General features: G+C 40.8%; 1 protein-coding gene across 1 annotated transcript in view; it reads left to right on the forward strand.

Annotated features, from left to right (window-relative positions):
• The window catches only part of RASGEF1B (RasGEF domain family member 1B), a 40,475-nt gene extending 17,985 nt beyond the window's left edge, over window positions 1-22,490 (forward strand). The window contains exons 2-14 of the mRNA XM_030565062.1: window positions 897-1,079; window positions 1,811-1,933; window positions 2,994-3,131; window positions 7,442-7,654; window positions 7,785-7,859; window positions 9,134-9,229; window positions 9,690-9,792; window positions 10,904-10,983; window positions 12,053-12,148; window positions 16,491-16,586; window positions 17,787-17,910; window positions 18,598-18,670; window positions 20,310-22,490. Coding sequence (XP_030420922.1) covers window positions 903-1,079; window positions 1,811-1,933; window positions 2,994-3,131; window positions 7,442-7,654; window positions 7,785-7,859; window positions 9,134-9,229; window positions 9,690-9,792; window positions 10,904-10,983; window positions 12,053-12,148; window positions 16,491-16,586; window positions 17,787-17,910; window positions 18,598-18,670; window positions 20,310-20,334 — 1,419 coding nt within the window. The 5' untranslated portion in view covers window positions 897-902 and the 3' untranslated portion in view covers window positions 20,335-22,490. The remainder of the gene's footprint in view (window positions 1-896; window positions 1,080-1,810; window positions 1,934-2,993; window positions 3,132-7,441; window positions 7,655-7,784; window positions 7,860-9,133; window positions 9,230-9,689; window positions 9,793-10,903; window positions 10,984-12,052; window positions 12,149-16,490; window positions 16,587-17,786; window positions 17,911-18,597; window positions 18,671-20,309) is intronic.
• The last annotated feature ends 1,256 nt before the right edge of the window (window positions 22,491-23,746 follow it).

Genomic DNA, 23,746 nt, shown 5'->3' on the forward strand with positions numbered 1-23,746 from the left:
CCTCACCCCCTCACCCCCCCGCCACCCCTTTCAACATTGATGGCACAGTGCTGATTGATTAAGGTGGGGGAGAGAGGCGTTGTTGTTTGTTAGGTGAGCGGCTTTGGTTCTCCAGTGGCTGAGATGCCACCTTTTTTGGTTTTCATTTACTATGGAAAGAAGCTCAAGTTGTCAAACTCAGATCTGGACTTTGGACACCCAACATTTTTAAAATGTTCAGTACAGCTCCTTTGCTGCTCAGGGGCTAGTTTGTGCACCCCTTATTTTTGTTGATGAACACCTATTTCCACAGGTAGCTCTACTGGCTTCAGTGGCACTACCGGTGTAATAATTTACTACTGAACAGGAATAAAAGTACTGTAGTGGAATGTTTCCCTAAATGTTGACGTCCAAACTTTTCCCCTTGGCCACATATGCAGGGGTCTTATTGGGAAAAGTGAATACTCATCCAAGTATGCTGCAGGCAGAATTTGGCCCATCACGGATTTTTGCCACTATATGGCAAATAGGTTTTATAGAAAGTTCTAATTCATAAAACATTCACCAACAACTCTCCTCCCCGTCCCTTCCTGCACGCTGCCAGCTACCCCCTGCCAGTGGATTCCATTTTTAACATCTGCCTTCTCCCTATAAGGTGACAAAGAAATGACAAAAAACAAAAGCAAAATTACCTCATAATCGTAACCAATAAAGCAAGGGCACCACTCGCAATTGGTTTTACCTCGGGAGCAGTTCAGGTGCAGTAGGATTTGTGTGTGAGAGATGATCTAGCTTTCATCACTTCGTGTCAGGGTTTTATTTCCTTAGCGTGCTGCTGTGATACAGTCTTTTGAAATGGGTGTCAGAGGCCTGTTCTGACTCTATTGTGTATCTCTTTTTTTTGTGCCTTCCTTCAGGAAAGTATGCCACAAACGCCTCCCTTTGCAGCTATGTTTGACAGCAGTGGTTACAACAGAAACCTGTATCAGTCAAAAGAGGACAACTGTGGAGGACTCTATTACCATGACAACAATCTCCTGTCAGGGTCTCTGGAAGCCCTCATCCAGCACTTAGTACCCAATGTAGATTACTATCCTGATGTAAGTCTATACACCCTGCAAATTACATCAGGTGTGCTTGACACACTTTTGAGTGGGAGGATTCTGGAGGGAAAAGCAAAATGTAATTTTTGTTACTGGGAATGGCCCCTAATGGGGGTGGGGTGAACGATGCCAACTACAATCTAAATGGCTCTGCTTTTGCAAGCCTTAGCTGAGCCCATAGTAACAAAGTTGGGCCACAAAATGTATTTTATTTTTTGCTGTACGTCCCTGTTTACTGATTGCTATGCCCAACAATGGCATTGCATCTAACTTGGGTTTTGTTTCTTGAGCTATATTCCATCACTCTGCTAGAACAAGTTTATGTGACCTATTAATTTAGGTCACAAAGGTTTCCTGCAGAACAAGGGAAGAGGAGCTGAAATTGTGCTCTGAGTAATTTCAGGTGCTGAACTTTTATATACTCTTGTCACAAAGGGATAATCAAGCAAGCCCCGCCCAGCCATGGGCCAGCCGTGTTTTTGTCTGGTCTTGCGTAATTAGCCTTAAGTAGTTGCTATGTAATGCTGTAGTGGCTCTGGAGAGGTGACATTCGTTACAATTAAGTGGTTACCTCTGCAGTAGTATCAGCCATTCTCACCACATGTCATACACAAAGTTGCATTCTGAATGATAAAGCATGAAAAATTGAGTTGAAAGTAATGTTGTAGTGGGAAGTATGAAATGCGTGATGATTTTGCCTCTCTCTCTCCCCCCCCCCCTGCATACAGAGAACATACATATTCACCTTCTTGCTCAGTTCGCGGCTGTTCATGCACCCGTATGAACTAATGGCCAGGGTTTGCCATTTGTACATGGAGCATCAGAGACTAAGCGAGCCCGGGACTGACAAGGTGAGGTCTCTTGCTAAACCTGTTAGGTCTCATTATGTAAATCTGACTCAAAACTCTCTTTCTCTATGCCAAGGTAGAACACCTCTGGGTTTGCTACAGGATTGGATATACTGAAAACAAATCATTAGCAAGACTGATTTGCGGCTTGATCCTGCGTACGCTGAAGTCAAGGGGAGGTTTTGGCACTGAATTCAACAGAACCCTAATGAATGAAAACCGTCTCTACTGAGACATTTGTTTCATTTCCAAAATCCCAGTCACCTAAGTAGCTTTTTTAGTTTTAACTTGTTTTAATAAAAGAAAGATTAGGAAAAAGAAATGCATATATTTAATAATATGTATGAGATTGTACCTTAAAATGCATATGGCACTAAAGATGTGCTATATACATCTTGACATTCTAGGCTGCAATCTTGCAAAGACTTTGGCACTTGTTTAACTTTAAGCACATGAGTGTGAACTCAGTGGGACTACTTACATGCTTCAAATTAAGCACCTGCCTGAGGCTTTGCAGGATTACTTAGCTCGTAAGCTCTTTGGGACAGGGACTGTCTTTTTGGATCTGTACAGCAACTAGCACAATGGGGTCTTGGTCCATGACTAGGCTCTTAAGCTATCACAGTGTAAATAATTAACAATCATTAAATATAAGTAAATAGTTCCACTGAGATCATACTCATGCTTAATTAAGCACATGCATAAGTCTTTGCAGATTTGAGGCCTTAAGCATTTCTGCAGATTTTATAACTAATTGTTAGATAATGTTTATAGTAGCTTTTGGAGACACTACCATATCTAGCATCTAGGATTTTTCTTATACTGATAGAATTTACTCTTTTTAAATTGGCCAGTTCACTGATGGATTGGTCCAAAACCCAATGAAGTCAATGTGTTTTGGCATAATTAATCCAATGTCAAGTTAATTACATTTCAAGTTTTAACTGATTTCCATGTCCTTGTATTCCACAATTGCAGTAGTCCATAATGAGTAGATTGTAATTCAGTTGGTTTCAATATTTGTTTTATTGATGTCCATATAACTTTTCCGCCCCCAAACTAGAGCCGAATACGAAAAATTGCACCTAAAATCCTTCAGCTGTTGACTGAGTGGACAGAGACATTTCCATATGATTTTCGAGATGAAAGAATGATGAGGAACCTAAAGGAGTTGGCGCAACGAATAGCCAATGGCGATGAGGTAGTTACCTTGAGCACAAGAGGATTGGAAAGGAAGCATTAGTTTAATATCTTGGCTAAAGTAAAATATTGCTGGTTATTTATTAACAGTATGTAGCAGCTCTGGGTAGGTAGCATTGTTTATGGAGTTAATTTTATGAATGTGAATGTAATGTTTTGTCCAGTGCCTAAGTCCTAACCAGCCCTTTGTGCTGAGAACTCCTGGCTGAGTCCCAATATCTATACTGAGTTCTTGGGAGAATATTTATTTTTGGCTACAGAATAGAATAATTGTGCGAGCAGACACTGCTTGTAAGTTTTAGTTCCATATTTTATTTTAAGATTTTCTAGGAGGAAGTTGGGTGTGACTCTGAAAATCCTTCCTGATGTGAACCTTTACATTGAATTCATGTGAGGAGGCTTTTCGGGATCAGGCCTTTGATCTTTAAAACCCATAGGACAGCATTGCAATGTCAAGGAGGAATGTTTCTAAAGGGACAGTATTAACTAGGATGGGAAGAGTTGGCTTTGGCTCAAGGCACTGGCCTTGGACTCAAGTTCTGAGCTGCATTCCTGTCTCTGACCAACTTCCTTTGTGGCCTTGGGCAAGTTACTTGATCATTCTGTGTGCTGGTTCACAGCTGGAGATAATTCTTGGGAGGTGTTGAGATGCTAAACTGAGGAAGCCCATATAAGTACCCAGATAAAACCAGGCCCAAAAGCTTAGGTTTTATAAACCACTTAAAAAATCCATTATGAATAAGGCTATGTTTTAGTCACGGATATTTTTAGTAAGTCATGGACAGGTCCTGGGCTGTGAACAAAAATTCATGGCCCTTGACTTGTCCATGACTTTTACTAAAAATACCTACTGTGACTAAAACTTGAGTGGTGAGGGGGAGGGGCTCCAGGGGCACCATGGGTGCTGGGGGAAGGGGTCAAGGTGACCCAGGATCCATGCTGGGGGAGGGAGAGGGAGGGGCCTTCATTATGAATAAAAATGTTTTGGTGAACTCTAAAAAGTTGAATGAAAAGAGTTTTTAAAAAAACACAACAAAACATCAACCATGAAACCATTCATAAATTCCTAGATGCTAAGGCTGGAAAGGAGGGACCGCCGTGATCATATGCTCTGATTTCCTATATCTCACAGGACTAACTAGAAGTACCTGTGAAGCTGATAAATCTAAAAGGACACACACACACACACACACACACACACACACACTCTCTCTCTCACTCTCTCTCTCTCTCTCTCTCTCTCTCTCTCTCTCTCTCTCAAATCAGTATGAAAAGTGAAGAGAGTCTTTATTAAAATCTAATGTAGATTTTTAAAAATCTGTGGTGGTGGTTGTATTGGTGGTTTCATTAATGAGTCTTAGGTTAATGTTGTCCCTTTAAGGATGATGCATGCTTTGGATGTGTGAAGTACAGCAGGTGTCATCAGAGAACATAACTCACATGACAGGGTTGTCCAGGAAAGAGTACAACATGTACCAGTGTGGCATTTGGAGGAATGATAAACAGAAAGTGCTGACTAAATGGCAGCGTGTTTATTGGCATTCCCAGTGACTGGTGTTCATCCCAGTCTTTTATAACCTCTTGCATAATTTGCTGTTTACTCCCTCTTCTACATAATTAATTAATTTTTCAGATGATAATAAATTGGAAGGAATTATAAATACTGCTAAAGAGATAAAATGACCTTGAGAGATTGAAAACAAGGGCAGAAGAGAGCAAAATTAGACTTAACTTGGAACTAAAAGAACAAGTATCTATATCCAGGGGAAACTAATTCAAAGCCCAGATATTTAATGGGTAGGAGAAACTTGGGAAGTAGTAATGCTGAAGAAGATCTAGGGGTAATTGTGGAAAGCAAATCAGACACTTGTTTGCAATGGGATGTGTTGCATTCACAAGGCATTGTGTCATAGAGCAGAAAGTTAACTTTTTTGCCTGCTGCTCTGTTGCAATTACACCCTGAATGTTACTTTTGGTCCTGGGTACCATGTTACTAGAAAGATAGTGACAAATTGGAGGTAGCCCAAAGAAGAGCAGTAGAAAGATTCGAGGCCTAGAGGAATTGGTTTGCGAAAGACTGAGTGGGTAAGTGGGTGAGAGGGTGGGTGGGTGGGTGAGAGTTGCAAAGTGTTGGTCTTGTTGTTGTGTAGCTCAGAAACTATGTGTATAGCTCTTTCTGTTTTATGTAAGTCTTCCATATGTGGTCATGCTATTTGTGTGTGGTGAGGGAACTTAGACACAATAAGGCCTTTTTTTAAATGCAGAATCAAAAGGTACACTACAAAAACTCATCAACTGTCTTATACGCAACTCGGTGAGAGGAAACTGAGCTGTGTTTAAACTGACAAATGGACTGCGTATGTGATTTTTTTTTAAAGTTATGTTTCTATTTAAATCATGTATATTCCCTGGTTTAAGGTAAATATATAGAGTATCATGCAGTTGTGAGAGACAGAGCGACAGATCTCTCATGCTAAATAGTGGTCCTAAATCAGCAAAGCACTTAAACATGTGCAAAAGTCTTATTGATGTCAAAGGGATTACTCTTGCACAAAAAACAAGTCACATCCCTGGGTGCCTTGCTGAACTGTGGCCCTATAGGGGAGGGAGACAAGCATACAGTTGCATAAGAATTCTTATGAATGTTATTGGTTTAAAGACATTTAAGATTAGGGTGATCAAAATCAGCGAGATCTATCTATTGTAATGTGTTCACCATATGTTTCATCTCAGATTGCGAGCAATGATGCTGTACCAGCCCTATATAAAAATGTGTTGTGCCATCAGGTCCCGCAGCTTGAATTCTGAAGTAGAAACCCATTATCTGCCTCTATTTCTGTGGTAGTTGCTCTCAGCATAAGGATTTCTCAGGGCTGTCCTTATATTAAAAATGTCCCCTGAACATTATAAACATCTAAAAAGATGCTGAAACTGTGAGCATCTGCAACAAACTGTTCTGACCGACTGGGGGAAATGACTCCCAGAGCAGAGGAAGAGGTGAAACGACAGACTCCCTCTCTGCTGTTTTAACCGAAATGGTGCCAGTTTCTACACTGAACCTCTTGCTGTATTTCTTTGAATACTGCTCATTTATGTTCTGCTTTGATTGCTGAAACAATAATGCAGATTGAAAACAAGTTTCAAACAATATTTTTGTCTGTTGCTGAAATTGGGTGTAAGGAGGTGTGGATATGGCAGTGAAAATTGCTCCCAAGTCTTCCTACTTGTGATACAGATTTGGCTGTGAGCAGGGTTTCCAGGTACACATGGTCAGCATTCAATCAGTGTTCCAGTTGTGTTGGTTCATGATGCCTTATTCTGTTTGCCAAACACATCATGGGCTCCTCAAATATTTTTACTCTTTAATTTGCGTAACCTATCATCCTAGCTGACTACATTTCTCTGAAGAGCGCATATGTTTGTGCTGGAAAATCAGGGGCATAAGATTGTTCCATAATGGATTAGACCCATTGTTGTGTGTTCTCCGCCTTGCCCCAAATGACTGTATCACACACAGCCAGGTCAAAAGTCATGCCATGCCCATGCCAAACCTGCCTTTGTCATGTTCATGCTCCTGAAGAGGTCCCAAAAGAAAGCTGCAGGTTTGGCAGTGTTTTGTAGACTGCTGCATATATCAGAGTAATTTAGCAGGTGTATCACCCCCTGCCTTTTAGCAGAGGGATGTTCCCTAAGCTGTGAATGAAGACATGACTGCCATTTTGTAATTATTGTTAGTTCAATTTTGGATTAATTTCCCCGACTGACGTTAGAGACCTGTGCAAAGCTCTGTATATAGATTTATAAACTGCTTCCACTGAGGCCAATAGCAAAACTCCTCTTAACATTAATAGGAGCAGACCTAGACTTCATGGGATTAGTCTTGATTGACACCAGTGAAAATAGAATTAGGCCCGTAGCATCACAGAATGACTATACTTTAAACTCATGGATTAGTTTTTTTCCTTACTGCCTTAAACAGTGGGAGGTGGTATTTTACCCAGATGGACAATGCTTCATTTTACACTGTAAGTGAAAGGTACTTTCCCTTTCTGTTGTGGCTTGGACTGGTGAGGACACCACTGAATCCCTAAAGCAGTCAAACCTTAAATTAAGCACTCCCAAGGACTACCTGTTAAATGCATGCTCTTAATGTACTGATTTGGCAATGGTCACTTTAAGAATACACTTGGTTATGTGAGTTTCTAAGTTGATAGCTTCATTCTGATGGATATTCGTTATCTTAGTGTCATCAGGAATTTAATAGCCTTTCATATTCTGGGAATATCCTTTGCTTGTCTTGTGTCATGGCAGATGTATCGGAAGAATGTACAGCAAATCATCCAGAGCCTGATCCGAAAACTTGCTTCTCTTAGCCAGTATGAAGAAGTACTTGCAAAAATCAATGCAACATCCACAGATCGACTGACAGTCCTGAAGATCAAACCTCAGTCCATACAGAGGGACATAATCACTGTCTGCAATGACCCTTACATGTTAGCCCAGCAGCTGACTCACATAGAGCTGGTAAGTTGTTGCCAGGTCATGCACATATGTATTTTCCAACCACAATTTTATTCTTCCTACTTTTTGCTTCTGTTTGAAATAAAATCAGCAAAGGAAATGATTGCTTGGCTTAATTTATTTTTAAATGTAGGAGAGGCTGAATTACATTGGACCAGAAGAATTTGTCCAGGCGTTCGTACAAAAGGATCCTTTGGACAATGACAAGGTGAATGGAGTGGAACGAGAGCAGTTGTGGAACGGGAATGGTATCCTGTACTGAGCCACAAGCACTATACAGGATAGTTAGAATACTCTTATCTCTAAGTAGATATCAGCATGAACATTCTTGATAGCTGAACTTTTAAAACCTATCCGCTTTACTTTGTGTGAATCATTGTCCAGTTAGGGAGCAAATCCAGCTCATGTTCTGTCTTTGCTCAAGCAAACAAACTCCCATTCACTTAAATTGATTTCAGTGATTTTTACACCAGCTTAGGATCTAGCCCTGGGAATGGTTTCTCTTGACCATCCGCTCTATGGTCTATAGCCAAGATGAGATGCATTTCAACCTTGACACTTGCCCCATCCATTATTCCCCTCCTGTCCTTTTAGGAATTTGAGCTATTTGAAAGAAACCAAGGAGATCAAATTGCAGTCCTTGTTGCAGGTACAGTACAAGATGTATTGAAGAGAATTCTGAGTTATAGAATGAAGGGCAAGGACAAACTGCTTTTAACTAACTCTGCTGGAGCTGTTACCTCTTTCGCTCATGTTCCGGAGATGCTTATGATCCACATGTTGACTGTGCCATGTAATTCGTACTGTACTTACCTGTTCTCCTCAAATGTGGCAAACAGAATATAATAGCTTTTATCCAGCTGGGATTCTGAAATGCTTTTCTATAGATGATGAAAATCTCTCTCTCCACCCACTGCTACTCAGAACCTCTGGGATGAATTGTGGGAACTGTTCCAATGCACTACCTAATAGCACGGAACAGGAAAGGAAGAATAAGACTCCAGCTGAAATTACTGGGAGCATTTTAAGAAGGCAGAATGTAATCTGCCGGTTGGGCCTAGACGCTGGAATTTACATGCCAAATGAGTGGTCAGGACTCAATTTTATATCTCATTCAAAACCCAGCACCATGGCGTCCCCTTGCATGATGATTCAGCATTGCTTTAGTCCTGATTCAGTAAAGTGCTTAAGTGTCATTATTCAGCAAAGCGCTTCAATGGGACATAAGCAGGTGCTTGATGTTGAGCACTTGCATGTGTGCTTTTCTGAATCAAGGCCTTAGAGAAATATCACCTGCTGAGTCACCAACACCACTTTTCTGCATCTCCTTGAGTTTTCTTTAGCGATTGACCATACTTTTACCTTATGATATCTGACTGAATGAAAGCTTTAAGTGGCCAGGTTACAGATTAGGAATCTCACTGTCTCGAAGAAGAATGCAGAATAAGTTAACGAGGTTGTGTTTTCTCTTTCTTTCTTCAGAGCTGTTATGCTGATCAAAAGAAGACCCGTAATCTGGAAGCCTATGTAGAATGGTTTAACAGACTCAGCTACTTAGTTGCTACCGAAATCTGCATGGTGAGCAAGTCCTGTTTCCTTCGCACACAACAATTTTCTGTTTTTGAAACTGTGAAGCATCAGTAGCTTCATTACTCTCCCTTCGGCTTTCTTCCACTCTCTTCTACACCTCCACCATCATATGTTCTCCTTTATGCCTAGAAGAGCCTCTGTCCCATCTTGTTTATTAACCACCTTCTCTCTTCTTTAGACACCTCCTTCCACAAATCCTTCATAAGGCTCCCTCTCCAATAATTCCCTAGGCCCTCACTGTCCTGAAGTTTCTCAACTCCTTTGGTTTGTCTTTCTCCTCTCAGAAGTGTTTTGGAGTAAGAAATGCCACTTGCTCTATTTGTAGAACACATTGTGAAGTTGCAGTATCTACAAAAGAGATGTTTAACAATAGTGTCATCCCTTTTTGGAGTTCAGTGGAGATCTCCCTTTCCTGCTAAAGAATAACACTATTATTTCTCTCTCACAGCCTGTGAAGAAGAAGCACAGAGCAAGAATGATAGAATATTTCATTGACGTGGCTAGGGAGTGTTTTAACATTGGCAACTTTAACTCCTTAATGGCTATTATTTGTGAGTATAAAGGCTGGGGATTTATTGGAGAGGTTTTCCTTGTTTTTAATTTTAAAGATTAAAAAAAAATCATTGTTTGGATGCTTAAATATGGAAGCCTATTCTCTAGTTACAGTACCCAGCAGGGTGGGAAGTGAAGGAAATGATAGAGTAGATAAATATCTTTGTTATATTATACATTTATGAAAGATTGGAAAAGAATGTTCTAGTTCAAGCTACAGTTATCTTCAATTACACCATTAAAAAGAGAGGATGAGAGAGATGACTTAGTGTTTAAAAGACTCATTGGATGATATGTGCTTCAGAAAGCTCCCTCCTGATCAATTGTATTACTTATAGGGGTAAAATTATTTTTATGCTCAAGTGTTTGGAGTAGTGAGGTTTAACCTATCCCCATTTGAAGTAATGCAAAATTCCTGTTGACTTCAGGAGGAGTTGTCATCGTCTCAGGCTTCACTGATCATTGTATATAATAGTCAAAGACACCATATATTGAAAGAGTATAAAGGTCACCCTTCACTTAGCCTCATTGCATCTGCATAGTGGAGGTGAGATGTAGCATGGGCAGCCCCTACTTCTAGATTTCCAGTGAGAGGTCTGTCTGTTCTGAAGGCGTAGCTGATGTTGCTTGGCTTGATGACTGCATTGCGTGCAATAGAAAACCATAGACTTGTATTCAGATAATTTACTGACCACACTTTAAAGAGACTAATGAAGTTGCCCTCAATATTTACATTGTAACTTTTCAGATCTCATCACCCACTTTTTTAGTAAACTCTCATCCCAAAGTATCATAATGGGATACCTTTTATTAATCTCCTGTCTTTGTTGGACGTGGTCTGGGGTTAAAATACATGGAACCCATCCCTAGCCAGACAGGGAAAAATAAAGATCTATCAATAACATGTAGAATTGATGGGGACTGCTGTTTCTGTTATACTGTAAATATATTGGTAATAAAAATACCTAGAAATGGCTATATCTCCTATGAAAAGCCTTCTTTTGTTAATAGAACTTTAATTGTAGAATTACTTTGCATCTTAGTTACTTTGTTTATCTTAGACTAGTTTTGTTCTATTAAATTTTTTAATTGTCTTTTTCTCTGATAAAGCTGGTATGAACATGAGTCCAGTCTCCCGGCTAAAGAAAACCTGGGCAAAAGTCAAGACAGCCAAATTTGACATTCTTGAGGTATGTTTAACTTATATGGGATCACGCTGCTGTCAACAGAGTATAGGTTTGACTGTTCTGGAATGTGAGTTTTAGCGAGTCCTATCCTATTGGATATTGACTGAAATTTTATGTGTGCATGTCCATAGTGCAAATTCATGCACTCTTGGAGTCCTTCAACTAACTTCTGGCCTCTGTTAATTCCTGCTGGGTTCCTTTGGCTTTAGAAGAGCCAGCCACTCTATATACCTTGCAGTTTTATTGTAAAACCTACTTGCCACTTGGAACTAGTTGACATTTTTTCAATTGGAACTTGAAATTGTGGGGAATTCTTAGCTTAGAGGTGTGCAATAGGGTTGTAGTTGTGGTGGGAGAGTAAATAAATCAAGAAAAACTCTTTCAAATCTGAATGGTAGAATTTAACCCTAAAGGATGTGTGTACACTAGAGCTGGGGGGTGGGTGGGGGGGTTGTATCTCAAGTTCATTGACTGCTAACAAACTCAAGGTAGCTAACACATTTGTAGAGATTAACGTGAACATTGTAGGTTACAAATCTGTGTTACCCTAGGGATTCGGATTTGCTGTTACCAATGTGTTAACTATCTTGAATTAACTGGCAATCTAGTTGAGATTTTTCAAACAATTTGTATGGTAGAAAATGTGACTCTCAGTACGTGTGTGTAACTCCTATTAATCTCACAGCAAGTTACACACACTGGAAGAGCAGAATATTGGTCTCATGATTTGAGACCCATTGTATGGCTCTGAGAGCAGAATTTTAGCCTTGAATTTGAGTTGATAGTACAGTTTTTTGGGAGAGGAAGTGTGACAAGTCTGACTGATGACAGTAGTGCTTCTATGAAAGCCTGATTTGTACTTGCTCACTGGGCATTCTTTAAAAGTGAGTTTCCATATGTAAGGATCTCACAGAACAGTAGATTTGTTTTAACTGTACTTTAAAGATGGCATTTGTGGTGCAATTCAATACACTTCTTGGGTTCTAAACGTAGCCTCTCTAGTGAAAAGCACTGTACATGTACTGGCACTAAATCGCCAAAGCTCATTATTTACATTTCTTCCCACTTCTAGCATCAGATGGACCCTTCTAGCAATTTTAACAATTACCGAACCGCTCTGCGTGGGGCAGCTCAGAGGTCCTTGACGGCGCATAGCAACAGAGAGAAGGTAGTTCGTGAATCACTTAGCAAATGAACAATCATGAAATGTGCTTGTTAAGCTATGTGGTGAGCTGTTCTCGAGCTATTCAGATTCTAAGGCACTAACCTCAGTCAGCTTCCTTTAAAATATTTGCCTCAGCATTGGGTCTCTGACTGCCCATGAGGCTTGTGTAGTGAATCACCAAGAACAAGACTTTATCCTCTGGTATGGTATCCGAGAACACACAGGGAAAGAAATGGGAAATCTTACAGGATTAGAGGGCTTGGGATAAAGATTCTTTCACCTCATGATTTCAACTAGAAGCCCAGATCAGGTTCGTACTGACTGAAAGGAGTTACTGTCTTCATATCCTAAATGAAGTAAGATTAGTGGTCTCAGCACAGGTCCCAATGGGCAGGTGCCTACATCCAAGAGAACATCACGAATGGCACTTGGTTCCTTGTCAGCAGTCTAGGTGGAAAGGCCAAGGTTTGAAAGGAAGAGTGGCTGAGCTACTTTGTTGTCCTTGTTTGTTGGTCTTTCCAGATCGGAGCTGAGGAGCAATAGTGGGGCAGTGTGAGGAAACATGCACTGGTGCCACTCATGCTGTGTGCCACCCTGTAGATGAAATTCAGTCTCAATGAGTTTCAATCTGACTCCTTTCATGAGCATTTCACACAATTTTTAATTGCCTCCAGTGATTTTTTCTTCCATTCCCCACTTCCTCCGGATACCAGTGTTTCTGTGGAAGGGAGGGAGATCTGGGAGAGGACCTTTTGGTACCAGCACCTCCAGGGAAAGACAGTTAGCATATCTGCAGGTAATGAAAGCTAGTACAAAGGTGACTAGTCTGAACCTGAAGAGCCCTGAGAAATGTCATAGGTATTGGAGGCAGAAGGCTCTCTTGAAGGCATCCCTAGCTCCTCCCAGAGAGGATGCTATTTTCATGTGGGATATACACAGAGAGGCAGATTCATGTTAATGTAGGTCTTGAACAGGCAGAAAAAGTGGAAATTTTGATGAGTGCCCCAAAGGGAACTAGTAAACATGAGAAAAATAAATAATAGTCTAGTGCGGGGGTTTTCACCTGAACCCACCTGAGTCCTGCCACCTGGGAGCGGGAGACCGAAGCCCAGGGGCTTCGGCCCCAGGCAAGGGGCCTGTGACCTAAGCCACGATACCCAGGGCTGCAGCCTTTGGGCTTCAGCTTTGGCCCCAAATGGTGGGGCTTGGGCTTCAGCCCTGGACCCCCCAGCAAGTCTAAGCCAGCCCTGCTCACTTTGAGGGTCCCAACCCACAGTTTGAGAACCACTGGTCTAGTGGATGCACAACAGACTCTTCTCTTATTCTTTTAAAACATGGCTTATTTAATATTTTTTTAAACAACTTAAAAACACCACAAAGGAAAATGATTTCTATCTACACGTTTGTCTTGCCGTCTCTGTTTTGCCCACAGTGGCAGACACAAATATCCAAACAAACAAAAAACCAGGATCAGAGTGCAAACAGTTAGATGGACTTGAGGCTTTTTGGATGAAAGACACTGGAGGGAAAAGCTTAGTGTGTCTTTCACATATTGCCCTGGGTCAAAGATGTATTAGACTGAAAGTTTGGTCCCTGTTTAGTACTGTTGCAGCTGTTTTAAAGTGCTGTGTATCCTTGGGCTTTGGTAGAACAAAAAACTGTTTGTTTCAGATCCCATGGGATTTTATTTGTATTCATATTAAGAAGCGCTGTACTCCACAAATAGTCCCATTGATCTCCGTGGGATTGCTAACGCTGGTCCGGGTCCTCCTATGCACATGTCCATCCATGCTCATTGATTTTGCATGGCCACGTTTGTCCATGTGGGTCAGCTTGCAGGATCAGAGTCACCAGAAGCCTAATAAGATCCAGAAGGATTAATTTTAATAATAATGCTATAGATGAATGAGAATAGGAAGAAATTGCTGCCATTGTATTGCATATCATTCGGGTTTACTTTCCTCTTATCTTGTTTTGAAATGGGGATTTGGGCAGGTGGGATGGAAATTGTGTAAAGATTTCCCTGTTCTAGCATTTGATTCTGCCTAGGATAAATCACAAGCACTTGTGTCCTAAACCCCAAATGTTTGTTTGGAATGTCTAGACTAGCATTTCCAGTCTACTAGTCAACTCGAGTCAAAATGGGGAACTAATCTAGACATTCTTATAGAGTAAATGTCTCTTCTCTGCATGACCTTTACCATTTCAGCATTAAAGGTGCCTTGCTGGGGTTCGTTACTGTGAATAGCCAAGAATAACAAAGTATCCTTGTGACCTAATCAGGTTAGGCCAAAAATCCTCTCTTGGAACACAAGAGTAGCTGTAATATTACTGAGAAAGGGAGGCAAAGAAAGGTACAACCTCTTTGCAATAAACCAGTGTTTGAAAAATAACCAGGACTTGGACATACATTAATGCAGAACCTTTGTTGCATCCCTTGAATTTCTCTTGGAAAGGAGCCAAATAGCTTGCTAACCTACCTCAACTTAGAGGCAAGTTATTAAATAATTCATCAACTTCTTATAATATAATATTGGCTCTGCATGTCAGGATTAATAAACTCGATCTTCGTGCTTATAGAATACATTTAACTGTAAGGCAGGATGATACTTACATGTTCTGCACGCTCATGCATGTTTTGGACTTAAAAATAAAATACGGGTTTTGAGAGCTAAGAGCCTGTTTGAATACAAATCAAGGTGTAAAATCCTGCATATATTATGTAGATTCAGGAATCCAGAGAGTTTATTCTTATATATTTATTTGTAGAGCTGAGTGAAATTTGGAAACTCCAAATTTCCACATTTGTGGATGTCCCAGATTGGGACAAAAAAGTTCAGAATTTCTGTTATGATCAAACTTAGAAATTTTTTTGCTAAGGAAAACATTTTGACTTTCCCAAAATCAAGATGTTTCATTTTGGTGTATCAATTTGACCCAGAATCTCCCCCCTCCTTTGTGGTGCATGGCCTCATGGGAGCTGTAGTTCAGGGCCCTGGTGCCGCCATTCTCCCAAATGGGCCAGGTTCCCTAGCCAGACCTACATCTCCTTTGATGCACCCAGTCTTGTGACTCCAACAATGTGACATGGAAAGCTCAGTCATAAAGAAATCTGTATTGTATTATGGGAGATTTAGTCCTCCAGGGAGCCCAGTCCAATATAAAGAGAGAGAGCCCCACAGGAAAATAGTTCTATTGAATTGTTTCAAAACTAAACTTTTTGGGTTAGTTCAACAAAATGAAATATTCTGATTTGTATCAACCTGACCCACAACAAAGTACTTCTGTTCAATTTTACCATGGAAGTGTTTTGATTTTTCTGGAACTTCATTTTCTGTCAGGAAGTCATTCCTGACTAGCTCCATTTATTAGCCATTGGCTGAAATGGTCATAGGATCCTGTCTGGGTTGGAAAGAGGAGCCTTTATAGACGGATGGAAATGTAGGGCTGGAAGAGACCTGTTGTGAGACAGGACCAAATATACCTAGATAATCTCTGACAGGTGTTTACCCTGATATTAAACCTCTGATGATGGGGATTCCACAGTGTCCCTTGAAATCCTATTCCAGTGCTTCTCTATCCTTATAGTTAGGCAGTTTTTCTTATAACTAATCTAAATCTCTCTTGCTGAAAATTAAATCCATTACTTATTGTCCTACCTTTAAAGGAGATTGAAGGGCATAGAGCAGAATCTATAGGAAAAAGTATTCCTCTTTGGTTGCAGAAGTGACCTCCAAATGCCATGATACCATACCATCAGCCCTTTGGGCTTTATTGCTGTTGATGTGGTTTTTCAGCTCTGCACAGCATTCTAACTTGGGCATTAACATCCAAATACCTATTTATAATGCACAAACAAGAAGTGAGGTACCTCTGAATGTGTGCAGTCTAGAGTCTGCAAGCGTGGGTGAGGAAAAGTCAAACTAATGACGGCCACTGTAACAGAAACAGAGCACGTTACGCAGGCAGCTGTCACTCCAGAGGTAGTGAATGTACATTGTTTGCTCAGTTGACAAGTATGGCCATGAAAACAGATAGATTAACTGCAATTCCGAGAGTGCTAGAGGCTTCCCAGAGACACAGTGGATGGAAGGAGTCTGGGACAAAGAAAGGAGATGGAACCGAGATGAAACTGAAGAGATTAGATTGGGGTGGTAACTATCTTTACTTCATGTATTCTATAATGCAGCATGGCCACAAGATGAAAGGAACACTTGCAGACTTTGGCTTTTCAGTATGATGATTAATTTTAAGACAAGGTGACTTAATGTTTCATACATGTGATACTACTGTTGTTTTTCGATTCTGTGTCCTACTGAAGGTGGGCTCTTGTTTTTTTCTTTAGATCGTGATACCTTTCTTCAGTCTCCTAATCAAAGACATTTACTTTCTCAACGAGGGCTGTGCCAATCGCCTTCCAAATGGCCATGTCAATTTTGAAGTGAGTAGAACATTTTATTTAGAACTGGATATTACTTAATTCCCACTCCTTTAACTCCCTCATCAGGAAACATAACCCAGTTCTTGATCTTGCTTTTATTGGGAACAAAATTAGGCCACATGTCTAGTACGTTTACCAGTTACTACTAGAGATGGTCAAAAATCTTGATGGGATGCTTTTCTGTCAAAAAATACAGATTTGTCAAAATCAAAACATTTTGTAGAAATGTCGATTTTTAGATAGGGATGATGGAAAAGTCACTGTGATCAGTTTTGATAGTTTCAATTCATTTAATCTAAACTTAAATATTATATTAATTTAACTATTTATATATTTAAATATACTAGAAGTAAAACTTTTATTTTGCAGAAAATATTGATGATTCAGCCTTTCTTTCCAAATTGGAACAAACTTTCTGAAACATCAGAATTTCCCTTGGAATGGAAATTCTAGGTCCCGACCATCGTTAGTTGCTATGTTCCACTGCTTGCTGGGGTGTTGTATTATCTGCGTGGTACAAGTCAGTCTTTTGGGGGTTCTGCCTTTTAAATTCTCCATGTGGTGTGAGCGTCTATGCATGATCGCAATATATTAATGTTCTGCACACATACTTTCTACTTGTAGGGAAATGCTATAGCACATAGACACATTAGTTTCAGTAACCTTTTCTGAACTTGAATTGTATGATCTGGAATACCCTTATGTTTAAGGTTGATCAAAAAGCTTTTTAAATGAAGCACTTTACTGTTGGAAAATGACGTTTTATCAAAACTGTGATTTTCCATGTGGAAATATCTATTTTAGCAGAACTTTCCATCATGGAAAAATCTGAACTTTTCAAGTCAACAAACTGAAAATAAACATTTGAATTTGGGAACATCAAAATGTTCAGTTTGGATCAAAAATGTCAAAATGAAACATCCAAAGTGGCTTTTTTTTAACACTTTGTTCTGCAAAAGGTTGTGATATTTTAATATGGGTTTTGTCTCAATTTGGGACAAAAAATGTCTAAATATTGGAATTTCCCCAGGGACAGAAATTCAGTATCCCTCCACTCCCCTCTTGTGTTCCTGCTTGGAAGTCTGGCTTGAAATTAGCCTAATTTAAACCCAGATTCATTTATCTAGGGTCAATCAAGCAGATTGCTAAAATTCATACATTTTGTGTTTTTGTTCCCCCCTACCCACTGCCCATTTACAGAAATTTTGGGAGTTAGCGAAACAAGTGAGTGAGTTTATGACATGGAAGCAAGTGGAGTGTCCGTTTGAGAGGGATCGGAAGATCCTGCAGTACTTGCTCACTGCCCCAGTCTTCAGTGAAGATGGTAAGGAATACACTGTGCTCTGCTTTTCAAATGATTGTGCCAAATATTGCTCACTCTCTTCCTGTATTAAGTTATCCCATTGTTCCAGGACTAGGTTGTCCTTCATCACAAATCTAAACATGATCTATAAGTTAAAGTGGACCCACAGAAACACGGGGAATAAAAGTTACCTTTTGAAAGTGTGTTTGTTCTCTGAAAAGTGGCTTTGGCCCCTTTCCCTGCTTTAAGATAAAAGATTATAAGTAATGGAAAAACAAATAAGAATTGCGAAGCAAGTGCACAAAAACATAATCCAAAGTGTATTTATTTGCTTTGCCTTTAAGAAGGCTTTGACCTAGGGAATGCTGCTAGAAAAACAATTTGGAACTCTGCCTTTAGTTCAAAAAGCAATATTGCGCTGAGCTCAAACCTTTCTTTTGCAAGTGTTCGCTCCTATCTTCCTATGTTTTAAGTTTCCTTAGCAATTCTTCTTTTCCCTGAGGATAGTCTTTTTTCTCATATACTATTTGTTAATATTGACTGAATGCAATTGTGAGTGATGATGTACTTGGTAATGGAACTATGGAGCCATAATCTGATGGATGGCTAATATGAAGAGATTTTATTTTGCTGCAGGACACTGTAGGAGAGTGGTGAATTTTAAAAATGCCAGTAGCACTAATACATCATTCTTCCCTCTGATTGCAGCACTTTACATGGCTTCCTATGAGAGCGAAGGTCCTGAGAATCACATTGAAAAAGACAGATGGAAGACTCTAAGGTTTGTGTCAAAGGTTATTGGCATCAATAAATCAATACAGTGAGATGTAATTCTAGCATCGGACAGTTAAAAACCACGACACATTATATGCTTCAACAGATGGGACAGAGTATCAACTTGAAACCATCTCTGAGCTTCGGGATTTTCTGGAAGAATTAGTACAACCTCTTCTTACTTATCTTGCCCCAGAGGGATTTGGAGCGCAGCTTAATTTGAAATTCGGATATCCTGCCCAACTCAGTTTAGAAAAACCTCTCTGAAGTTTTAAAAAGCTTTTCTCGCTGATAGCGTGAGCTCAGCTTCTCAAACAGAGGTGCCTGAGTTAGGTGCCTGAGTCCCATTCTGAACCTGGGCTCTCAAACCTAGAGAGAGTTTTTGGGTAACTCCGTGGGAAGATGGATGAGTTAATTTTGGCATCCAGGTAGGAAAACAGAATTTGAGATGTCTTATACATAGCTGCTCCTCTGCTGCTGTTATAATACATGTAGTGTGTTCATTCCCTTTCATATGCTTATTCATGGAGCAAGGGATGGACAGGGCTGTAGCGTTTTGGCAGCTGCTTTAAACTGGGCCAACAGTTCTCAAACTTATTGCACCGGGACCCTCTTCTGACAACAAAAATTACTAAGTCACCCCAGGAGGGGGGACTGAAGCCTGAGCCCACCCAAGCAAGGGGGCCAAAGCCAAAAGCTGAAACCTAGGGGCTTCAGCCCTGGGTGGGGGTGTGGGCCTGTAACCTGAGCCCAGCTGCCCAGGACTAAAGATCTTGGGCTTCGGCCCCAGGCAGTGAGGCTTGGGGTTCGGCCTGGGCCAGTATGACACCAGCTGTAGTGACCCCAATAAAACAGGCTTGCAACCCACAGTTTGAGAACCATTGATCTAGGCAATAACCTTATTGTAACATTACACACAGGGCCAACCTTAAGGATAAGCAACTGCTTGGCAGCTTCAGCAACTCGTAGCTCACCCTAGTTTCTCTGGTAGTAGAAGCAGAGGGGAAAGCTCACAAAGCCTGTTGTGGGGTGGGCGGGTTTGTATTTTTTTTGTTTCTAGTCTCATCACCCCACCCCCAATTCTTTCCGGCAGTGAAAGAACCCAGGACTCAATTTTCTCCAGTATGTCCCCTGGCAGTACCTGCCTTCCTCACTTGTGGTCCCACAGAGAGTAAGGCCATCTCTGGTGTAATACATTTACTGCTCTTGTCCACTCTTAGGGTCCCAGTGGGCGTACTAGAGAGTGTTCTGCAGCGTAGAGTTCTTTATGGTTTTGTTTCCGATGTAAGCAGATGGTTGCTGTTCAGCTGGCTTCTGCTGTAGGCACGTTTTTCTTCTCACTTGTGCATCATGGGAGACTTAACAGTTCAGTGCGACTAGTGCCAACCCACTGGGGAGGGAAAGCTCTTACTCTGCAAATGGATGGCTGGGCATGCACATACCCAGTGCTGATTATACTCAGACAAAACAACAGAGAAAGAGTCTGGCCTTGAAAACCTGCCAGAACACGTGATGAGAATGCAGAAAACTGAGGTCAGCGTTATGGGAGGCAGTCTGAGCGTATCTGAGGATAGTTGCATCGTTATAATGAATGCTGCTATTTACTCTTTCTCTCTCTCTCTCCCTCCCCTCCCTCCCTCCTTTAGGTCAACACTTTTAGGCAGAGTTTAACGTGTGAGATGCCTGCTGCTCCTACCGCTACTGTGTGATGTGGACTAGGAAGGGACCCGCTTTGATTTATTCTGTTTGTGTACTGAATGGCATTGAAGTGATGGAAACTGTGCAGCCAATTGAGAAGACATGTTAGCAAAGATAAAAACAAGTTAACTCAAGAACAAACAGGCACCTTCTCAGATCGGATAGATCAGGTTAAATCACAACTCATTTGGCTATTGATTGAGGACAGGAATGGCAGAATCCTTTGAAGATCTCAAATTCCTTGTATGAATCATTTCATAACACTTCGATGGGATTTTTCTTCTTGTTTTGTTGGAGCTTGCTGCTACTAAGACTTTCATGGTTTGGTACTGGATTATAGGGCTTTCCATTCCTCCAGCTGAATCCCAAATCTGCATTAGAAGAACTTCCACTCCCAATATGCTGAATATAGCCAGGAGCTCAGCCTGAGTCAGCATTGCCAAGAAGGGATAGGACTGGATTAAAAAAAGCAAAAAACCTGGCTGCTGGGGAGACTCCCCCCACCTCCCATTTTAATGATAGTTATTTTTTTGTTTGTTTTTCCATAAAGTTTTTGAGTTGCTGCTGGTTGGCAAACTCATTGTGATTCTAAGTTATATTTTAAAAAATTAATAATAGAATCAGTGCTGTGGTAGGAAATTCAGGCACTAGAAAAATACAGTAACTATGTAGCTGGGACTATCTTGCATCTTCTGGTAAGGTGTTTTGGTTTTTTCTTTCAACTGTTTGCCACCTTTTTCTAAACATTATATTTTTACTGTAGCCTTTTATTACTCTACATTTTCATACTTGATGGCTACTTCCTGTATTAAATTGAGCAATCTGATTGCTTTTGTTTTCTTGAATTCTACTTGTGAAACCACTGCACAGGCTGCATTACAAATAATATCAAATTCTGTGTTATTTAAGTCGTCATTTTTACAATTGCTTTTTTTTTGTATAACAACCGGAGTATGTAATCCAGTTTGACTGAAATGATAAGATGCCAAGAAACAAAAAAAGATTTCTCTTTGACTACAGCTGTGAACAAAAACAATCTCCTTTGTGTTTGCTTCCTGGATTATCATTGTTATGACTGTGAAATAGCTCACTGTGTTACACATCTAATATGTCTGTTGTCACTTCAAGTACTTAGTCACTGTATTTATCCTAGGAAAAATCCTGGGGAATAAAGATAAACCGTAGATTTAGTCTGCCCTGGATGGGAAGTCACATGCTAAACAAAGGGACAGGTTTGTAAATACCATGCCACTATTTAAAAAATGGAAAAAAATAAAATCCTGTATTTATGTTGCACTGCATCTCTCTAGACTTTCAGATGTGCCTACAGTGTGCCCTTCTAAACTACCAATGTAGGACCTGACTTGGGACAACATTGAAATATGTGCTTCAGTCCATCCTGATTCAGACAAGCAATGAAACACATGCACAAGGATAAGCACATGTATAAGCCCCATTTCTGGATAGGGAAGCTGTCCTGAATTGCCAGCTGCTGAATGGTACAAGGTATTGGAAAGGACTGATTGGTATATTTTAATGGGGTCAGATATTAAAATGCAAGGAACTTAGGTGGTGAAGGGAGGGTTTTTTGAGAGAGTTGGTGGGAGGAGGGAGGAAGATATTGGAGCTTTCCTATTAGTCTGTCTCTTTTTTTCTCCTTTTGTTCATTCCTTCAAGCAGGGGCGATCTCCTCTGAGACTAGCAAACAGCTTCCAGCCATCATTAGCTGACATCTTGTCAGGACTTGTGAGGAACCTTGAAATGTCCAAGGCATTTTATATTTCTAATGTTAGAATATTGGGAACACTGTTACAGTCTTCCCTTTTTAAATACAATGACATGGCGATGTGATCATAAGATGCTTCAAGGAAGGAAGTTTCCATGTTGAACCACTTGCTGCCTGCAGACACCCACTCTTTTTTTGGTTTTGATTGCAGGAAAAGGCAGAGAGAGGAATGAGGGCTAACTTAACTGTGAAAATAATTGATACGTTCCCCTCCTGCATTGTGTAACACAGCTAGACTCCTGGGCTGGCTTAGATATGCATTTCTAATTTATGTAGTTGGAATGAAGCCTTTGTAAATAAAAGAAGAAATAGCATTAAGCAATGCCAGCCTGAAGTGTGGGCTCCGTGTTGTGTATGTGTGGTTTTCCTATTGCAGAAAGGCAGACGTTGTTAACCAGGAGACTGGGGCTCACTGCCCTGATGGCAGAACAGCAGGTGCAGCAGCCTGGGACTCTGATGTAAAAGTGGACGCAAGTTCCACCATCCCAGGCAAACTGGAGGCTGCTTATTGTGAATGTTAATAAACTTTAGTTTTTGATGATAGGGATGGGAGTCTCATCGCTTTCCCTTCTCCTCTCATGCAGCTCTGCTGTTCCCATGCAAAAGGCAGAGAATGCCCTGGATGCAACACAAAGGGGAGGTGGGGTGAATGCTACTCTTAAAAAATGGTAATAGGAGGAGGCAGCTGAGGAGTTGGGCTCTAAATGCAGCCTGGGCTCTGTGGTCACAACTTCATCACCTTTCACAGGAGTTGTGCTCACTTATGCCCCAGCTGAATTTCATCCACTGGCATTTTAACGTTCCCAAATCCAAGACAATTGGATTGACTGAGGCATGGAAAGCCCTGACATGCCAAGCTAAGGTTTGCCCCATCCTTAAAATATTGAGTCTTTCAAAGGGATGCTCACCTCTGGTCAAGCATTGCACACTTGGCTAATGAATACTGGTGAGTGGCTGGAGGGGGGAGATAGAGACAGAGAATCTTCCTCTGGCAGTGGCCAACTCCTGATACTTCAGGAACAGGTGGATCATCCTGATCTTATGGCGCTTGGCCAGCAGAGCAGGAGTTTTCAAGTCATCAGACTATTCAAGCCCCTGAAATGCAATGCTACACACCTCTGAAAGGTGAATAGTTCTCAAAACTCTCACTTAGTTCCTCTGGATTCAGTGGTTTTATGTTCATTGAGCAGTGCACCAGCTCAAAAGAGCAGAGGTTCAGTGTGGAAAGGGAGTGAGAGCAGCACACAACTTACAGTGAAATTACAGGGGTGATTTATCTGGAAACTGGGTATCCATTCTCCAGTAGTGCCAGTTGGGACAAGATGATTACCAGGGCCTTCAGGATCCATAGACAGTAGTTTCTCCAAAAAGGAGCTTGTCATTTGGCTGATGGAGCACATGGTGACCGAAAAAAACAAAGGTAAAGCTAAGTCCCTTGCTTTGGATGCAGACTCAGCATTGACATGAATGTAGGCATCATCTGTTGTGTGTAATAAATGGTGAGAAGCTTGTTTTACAGTTGCCATCTGTGATCAAGCCAGCAAGAGAAAATATATCTTTGATCAGCATGTCGGATAAGACCGTGCACCACTGTTTCTC

Source organism: Gopherus evgoodei, chromosome 5, assembly GCF_007399415.2.
Source record: "Gopherus evgoodei ecotype Sinaloan lineage chromosome 5, rGopEvg1_v1.p, whole genome shotgun sequence".
NCBI classification, from domain to species: Eukaryota; Metazoa; Chordata; order Testudines; family Testudinidae; genus Gopherus; species Gopherus evgoodei.